The sequence below is a fragment of the Apus apus genome, chromosome 16 (genome assembly GCF_020740795.1).
Source record: "Apus apus isolate bApuApu2 chromosome 16, bApuApu2.pri.cur, whole genome shotgun sequence".
Taxonomy (NCBI): Eukaryota; Metazoa; Chordata; class Aves; order Apodiformes; family Apodidae; genus Apus; species Apus apus.
Window position 1 is genome coordinate 12,982,714 of NC_067297.1, and position 7,043 is coordinate 12,989,756.

The 7,043-nt window shown below is 52.1% G+C and overlaps 2 protein-coding genes across 2 annotated transcripts; both read left to right on the forward strand.

Annotated features, from left to right (window-relative positions):
• Nucleotides 1-105: 105 nt before the first annotated feature.
• Nucleotides 106-3,002, forward strand: LOC127391324 (disintegrin and metalloproteinase domain-containing protein 9-like). The gene has a single exon (XM_051633943.1). The coding sequence runs from the start codon at nucleotides 563-565 to the stop codon at nucleotides 2,822-2,824; it is 2,262 nt and encodes a 753-aa protein (XP_051489903.1). The 5' UTR covers nucleotides 106-562; the 3' UTR covers nucleotides 2,825-3,002.
• A 1,069-nt stretch (nucleotides 3,003-4,071) lies between these two features.
• On the forward strand, nucleotides 4,072-6,811 carry LOC127391497 (disintegrin and metalloproteinase domain-containing protein 20-like). Its single transcript, XM_051634320.1, is given in 5 exon segments — nucleotides 4,072-4,075; nucleotides 4,135-4,288; nucleotides 4,290-4,340; nucleotides 4,342-4,444; nucleotides 4,446-6,811. Coding segments are annotated over 5 exon segments (2,562 nt in total). The 3' UTR covers nucleotides 6,696-6,811.
• The last annotated feature ends 232 nt before the right edge of the window (nucleotides 6,812-7,043 follow it).

Below are 7,043 nucleotides of genomic sequence, written 5' to 3' on the forward strand. Positions count from 1 at the left end.
CCCATTAGCAACCACCTCATTGTTTCCCTGGCAATCTCCTATTGCTTTCCACTTAGGAAGGCTTAATCCCCTTTTAAACAAATTGCTGTAGCAGCAGGAGCTCATCAGGCTTTCAGCAAACAGGGTCAGCCCAAGTAGGGTGCAGCTGGCTGGGAGGGATGAGATAGGGTGTATTTAATGAGCTGGTGGCAGGGTTCCATTCTCCCCATGGAATGTTTGTGTTCAAAGGGGGCTGGAGCAACTGTCACTCTGCGGGCCTGTCCATTAGAGCAGCTCTCCCCCAGCTTCCAGGCCTGCTCCAGGGCTCTCCCAGTGCTGCTTTGCTTTGTTGCAGCTGGATAGCAGGCTGGCTCCTGGTGTGTCCTACCTCCCTGATGGGCAGGAAGCAGAAGAGCCCAGAAAAGGCATGAAGAGATGGAGGCAGCTTGTGCCTGAGCAGGGGCAAGAGGCCAAACCCTGAGGAATGGTGTCCTGGTGGTGAGAGGGGATCTTTGCTGCTGGGTTAAAGGCAACTTTTCTGAGGTTTCGCCATCGCCCTCATTTTCCTGGGAAGGCAGTGACCATGGCTCCAACCTGGACACCGTCCTGGTGTGCCCTGAGGGGCAGAGGAGTTCTCTTCAAATTAGGCCTCCCCTTCCTGCTCCTGCTGCCCAGCACAGGCTGCAGCCCCCAGCCCTCTTGGCGCTACACAGCCTATGAGACAGTAATTCCAAGGAAACTTGGCCCCAAGGCAGGGAAAGGCAGCCAGAACCAAGTGTCCTATATCATCAGCGGTCAGGAGGTAAATTACACGATTCACCTCAGGAAGAAAGACTTTGTAATAAAAAACTTCCCTGTATTTGCTAGTGATTCCCGGGGGAAAATCGTTGTGGAACTGCCCCATGTGCCAACAGATTGCTATTACCATGGCTACGTGGAAGGCATCCTGGACTCCATGGTGACCCTGAATACCTGCTCTGGGCTCAGAGGACTGCTGCAGATTGGAAACTCAAGCTACAGCATTGAGCCCCTGGCAGCTTCCACCACTGCTGAGCATCTTCTGTCACAGAGGGAGGAGGTGGTTCCTGAAACAGTGATGTACAAAATGCCCAAGAGAGGTGGACAATTTCCAGCTTCTGGTAAAGCAACGAGGCAGTTCCAGGCCCAGAGACAAACACGGTATTTAGAGCTCCTTGTCGTGGTGGACAAGGCAGGTTTTGATGCCTTTGGCAAAAGTATCACTAATGTGACTCTGGAAGTTATTGAAATAATCAATCTGGTGGATGGCCTGTTCTATTCGTTCCACCTTCGTGTTTTGATAACTGCACTAGAGGTTTGGGTGGAGAAGAACCCAATCAGTGTTACTGAAAACATTACTGAGGTTCTTAATAATTTTAATCTTTGGCGGAAGCAGAAAAGCTCCGCCTACGCCACGCACGATGTGGGGTGTCTGTTTGCCTCCACGGGCTTTGGTGATGGCAGGAGAGCACGGCCCATATGGGGCAAAGCCAACTTTGCCAGTGCTTGTGATCAAGAACGTGCCTCTGCTGTCGTGTCGTTTGCAAAACGGCCTTACATGGACACTGCTCTCCGTGTTGCGCGAGTGTTGGGACACGTCCTTGGCGTGAGGCAGAATGACAGATACTGCAGATGTGGAAACACCTCTAAATGCATCATGAGCCCAGACGGCACAGAGAACTATCAATTCAGCAACTGCAGCAAAAAGCACTATTTGGATTTTATAGCATCAGGGCAAGGATTCTGCCTTAATAACCCCCCAGAAATGGTAAGGACACTTGAACTGGAGTTCTGTGGGAATGGTGTCCTGGAGGATGGGGAGGAGTGTGACTGTGGCTCAGAAATACAATGTAAACTGGACCATTGTTGTGACGATACCTGTCATAAAAAAGCAGGAGCCATTTGCACTTCTGGAGGCTGCTGTAAGAACTGCAAACCTCTTCCAGAAGGAGCAATATGCAGGGAAACTGCTGGGCCATGTGACCTGCCCGAGTATTGCAATGGGACATCTGATCTCTGCCCAGCAGATGTGACCAAGCAGGATGGGACTCCTTGTGCTGACGATGGCTACTGTTACTCAGGCCAATGCCAATCTCGCACATTACAGTGCAAGAGTATCTTTGGCAAGGAAGCAAAGCCTGCTCCTCTATCATGTTCCTTGGAGGTGAACACAAAAGGGGATCGGTTTGGCCACTGCTGGGGAGATGGACTTGCCAGCTTTGAGAAGTGCAAGCTAGAAAATGTCATGTGTGGGAGGCTGCAGTGTACAAATGTTAGACACCTACCTCAGGTGCACGAGTTCACAACCATCATTCAAACCCCGATGGGAAATACCTGGTGTTGGGGCGTCGAGTACTACTTTGACGGGTATACCTCGGATATTGGAGGCATCGAAGACGGCATGCAGTGTGGTGAGAAGATGATGTGCATAAATCGGACATGTATTCCCATGGAGGAGTACCTGGCCTCCCCCTGTTCTTCTGAGAAAACCTGCAGAGGAAGAGGTGTCTGCAACAATAGAGGGAACTGCCACTGTGATAGTGGCTGGGCACCTCCCTTCTGCCACTCCTTTGGCTTTGGAGGAAGCATTGACAGTGGGCCTGCACCAGTCACTGAAATGGAGCTTTTCTGGATCATTGTTGGAATTACTATAGTAACTATTTCTGTTTTGGTGCTCCTAACAATTTTCCTTGACAGTGTGAGAAAGCTCAGAGTAACTCAAGCATTAAGAAAATACTTAAGATCTTTTTGTTCTAGAGAAGGTGCTCCTAAGGAGGATGCAGAGAACCAGGTGAAAGAAGTCAACTCCAAACCAGCTGGGACTTGAACCTCTCCCCTGTAGGACTTCATGTGGCAGCAGCAGAAAGCTGGGCTCGGTCAGGCACTGGATGCAGACTCCAGCTGTAGTAGACTCCTTTGAAATTGATCTCAATGCAAGTGTCATTTTAGGGGACCTCGTCTGTATTCTGTAGAATAGCAAAATTAAATTGTTTTGCTTGACCTCACTCAGTAGGAGAAAAAAAAGTCATTGACAAAAATGGGGAGGTGTTCAGTTTAAATTAAAATCCTCCTAGTGGTTTGTACTGACAAGGAGGATCCCAGAGCCTACTGCAAGGAAAGAGCAGTGGTTGTCCCCTCAGCCCTGACCACAGGGGGCTGCAGCACTGAGTCCCCTTCCCCACCAAACCTGCCATCCCCAAATGACAGCAGCTCGTCCCTCTGAGCAGAGAAACTTCTGAGTCACAGACCCTTCACTGCAGCTCAGAGCAAAAGGTGCAAACCATCCACACCACCATATAGGACTCTGTCCCCACGCCCTATTCCCACCTCCTCCAGAGCCAGGGTTCCAGGGGCACTGGCCACCTTTGAGCTCACCCTGGTCATAGAGGAGCACCTCCCCTGTTGCCCAGGAACAAACAGGAGCTGCTGAAAACATCAGGAGGTATTAAGCAGGAGACAGGAGGAGGGAAAAAATAGCTCTGAGGGTTAATTACAGGAAAAGATGCAGGATATATCTGAAAGGAAATCAGAGGGGGGGGAAAAAAACCCTAATTGTCTCATCAGTGGCCTCTGTGAAAAGTACAAAGCTGGCAGGATCATTTGGACAGGAGCTTGTAGGGAAGCTTTGAGCAGGTAAAGAAACTGGCAACAGCATCTAATGTCTGCCAGGCTGAGCTGACAAAAAAGCTGGGCTGCTGCTGAGGTGTCTGTGCAGGCTGGGAGCAGCACTGACACAGAACAAGGACAGTGCAAAAAAACACCAAACCCACCCCAAAACCAACCAAACAAGTAATTTCAGCACTTCCCAAAAAGGCAGCTGAACACTGGGGAGCAGGAGCACATCAGGCTAGAAAAGGGGAAAAGAGGCAAGGCGGTGGCCACAGGGCATCAACATCTGTCAAATCAATTTGCTGGGAAAAGTGCTATTGTTAGTTCTCAAATTCACGAGTCACAGGCAATCCTTGGGCAGGGTTTCCCCTCGGGGAGGAGGAGGTGGGGAGGACTCACAGCTCCCAGATCTCACTGAGACGCAGGGGAGCGGCTCTGAAAACCAACCGCAGCTTCCTGGCTGCGATGGGCACCGCAGGGTGGAAGCACAGCGGGAATGGGGTGCTCTTCATCCCCGTCACCTCCCAGGAGCACGCGTGGTGCCCCAGCCTTGCCCCAGCCGGCCGTGTGTGGCAGCAGCACGGCGGGGCGAGGCGGCAGCGCTGCCAGAACCTTCTCAGGCGGCGCGGCGGGGAACGGCTGCCCCGCAGGGCGGCAGGGCACCACGGGCCTTCCTCGGGTCCTGCACCCGAGGGGACGGCTCCGGCACAGCCGCCAGCTGAGCGCTTCAAGGGAGAGGGGCAGGACGGGGGCCCTCCAGAGGTGTCTCACCGCCATTTTGAAGGCGTGGGCGATGAAGCGGCTGCAGGCACATCATGGCGGCCGGGGGAAAGCGCGGCCTCCTCAGGCTGGCGGTCTGGGCAGCGCTGGGGGCCTCTCTCCTCCTCAGGGCGGGCAGCCATCCTCCACCACCGGGCTATGCTCTCCACGAGATAGTCCAGCCGAGGAAACTGTCCCCCAGGGCGGGAAAAGCTGTGGGGGGAAAAGTGTCTTACGTCCTCAGGGTGGGCGGGGAGAACCACATCATCCACCTCAGGCAGAAGAGAGGACTTCTGGCGAAAAACCTGCCGGTCATCACGTACAGCCGCAGGGGGGCAAGGAGAGTGGAGCAGCCCTATGTCCCTGAGGACTGCTTCTACCTGGGCTACGTGGAGGGCAGCCCCGGGTCCCGCGTCACGCTGAGCACCTGCTCGGGCCTGAGGGGGAAGCTGGAAATCAGGAACCTGAGCTACAGCATCGAACCTGTGCCAGGGTCCCTCACCTTCCAGCACCTTCTCTATCGGCGAGAGGAGACCCAGAACATGTCCTCAATGTGTGGATTGACAGATGAGATGATCCGAAAGCAGCTGCATAGGATGGGAGCTAAAACACTCTTAGGAAAGCAGGACTTGTCTCAGAGACCGAAGCAGACTATGTATGTTGAGATATTTGTTGTGGTGGACCACTATCTGTTTTCCTTCCAAGGGAGCAATGAGACCTCCACGATGCTTCTGGTTATAGATACAATCAATTTATCTGAAACATACTACTCTCCTCTGAAGGTTCGCATCTGCCTGATCGGGCTGGAGATCTGGACACACAGCAACTTCATCAGTTACAGCCAGGACATAGAAGAAGTTCTTGACAATTTTAACAACTGGGCAAATAAAGATCTTTCTCGGAGGACACAATACGACATTGCACATTTATTTACTTACATGGACTTCGGCCTGTCCCTTGGGCTGGCCTTTGTTGGTAGCATCTGCCTGCGCGGTTATCAGTCAGCTGTTATCTCACATATCCGCAAAGATTTCATAACCTTTACAATTGTTTTTACTCATGAGCTGGGTCACAACCTAGGGATGAGGCACGACAAAAAGGAGTGTGTGTGCGGAGAAACCAACAAGTGCTACATGGCGGGGAGCTTGATTGTCAACGCCAAGGCTTTCAGCAACTGCAGCCAGCAGAACTACTTCGACCTGCTCAGCAGAGGGGATGGCAACTGCCTGCGCAACGTTCCCGAGCCCCACAGACTCTTCCGTTTTCAGCGCTGTGGCAACAAGGTGATCGAAGAGGGAGAGCAATGTGACTGTGGGAGGCCACAGGAGTGCCAAGGCGATCCCTGCTGCCACCAAAACTGCACCCTGAAGCCGAGGGCTGTCTGCTCTGTTGGGCAATGCTGTCACAAGTGCCACTTTCGTGCTGCAGGACACAAGTGCAGGGTTGAGGCCGACGAGTGTGACTTGCCTGAATATTGCAACGGGTCTTCAGAGTGGTGCCCAGAGGATCTCCACGTGCACGACGGGACACCCTGCAAGAATGACGGCTACTGCTACCGTGGGAAATGTCCCACCTATGACAACCTGTGCCAGAAAATCTTTGGGGAAGAAGCTCGGGGTGCTCCAGAAAGTTGCTTCAAAAATCAGAACATGAAAGGGAATCGATTCGGCAACTGCGGCAGCAAAGGGGCTAAACCTGTTTTTGTGAAATGTAAACCCAAAAGCGTGCTGTGCGGAAGGCTGCAGTGTGTCAACGTGAAGAGGATCCCTGTCCTGGAGGGGTATGAAACCATTGTTCAGATTCCAGGGCCCGAGGGTTGGTGCTGGGGCACAGCCTACCACACCGGCATCGATACACCTGATATAGGAGGAGGGCTTGATGGCACCAGATGTGGGCCAGAAAAGATCTGCATTAACAAGACTTGCACAGCTGTCATGCTTAGGACCGAGTGTGATGGGAACATTTTGTGTGGGGGGAAAGGGGTCTGCAACAACCTCAGACAGTGCCACTGCAAAGCTGGCTGGGCTCCTCCAGACTGCCAGTTCCACGGCCCGGGAGGGAGTGTGGGCAGCGGCCCCCCCCCACCTCTCAGGAAGTCCCTGGGGGAGATTGTCCGTAGTAAAGCATTTAGGATAGGAATTGGGATCACGGTTCCCCTTTTTCTCATGTTTGCTCTCCTCGTTGCTGTAAGCAAATACAGAAAGGAAATAGCTGCATTTTTCAGTACCAAGTTATCCAAAGAGAGCAGTGAGACTTCTACAGAGGAGGAGGAGCAGGAAGAGGAGGAGGACGAGGAGACGACTACGGATGAAGAACAATCAGATTTTTAAAAACCAAAAACATGAAAGCAGTGGGAAACTCTCCAGCTGAGGTTTGGAAAGGACTCTGGGCCCTGTGGGTATGACCCTGAAGCTGGACTGCTAGTCCCAGGAGATTTTCCACAAAGGGATTTCCACAGCATAACTGTGTACACTGTATGCAAGTTAATGGCACAAAACTTGAGTGTTTCCTCTTCTTGTATTACCTGCTATGTAAATACATTTGGGTTGAACCCAAAAAGGGGAGCTGTTAGAAAAAAGCGTAAAAGTTAGAGAGTTGTTTTCAATGCAGCTAAAAATCTGTTTTATTTCCTGCAGAATGGTAGGACCTAAATAATTCATTTGAGCATCTATAAGAGC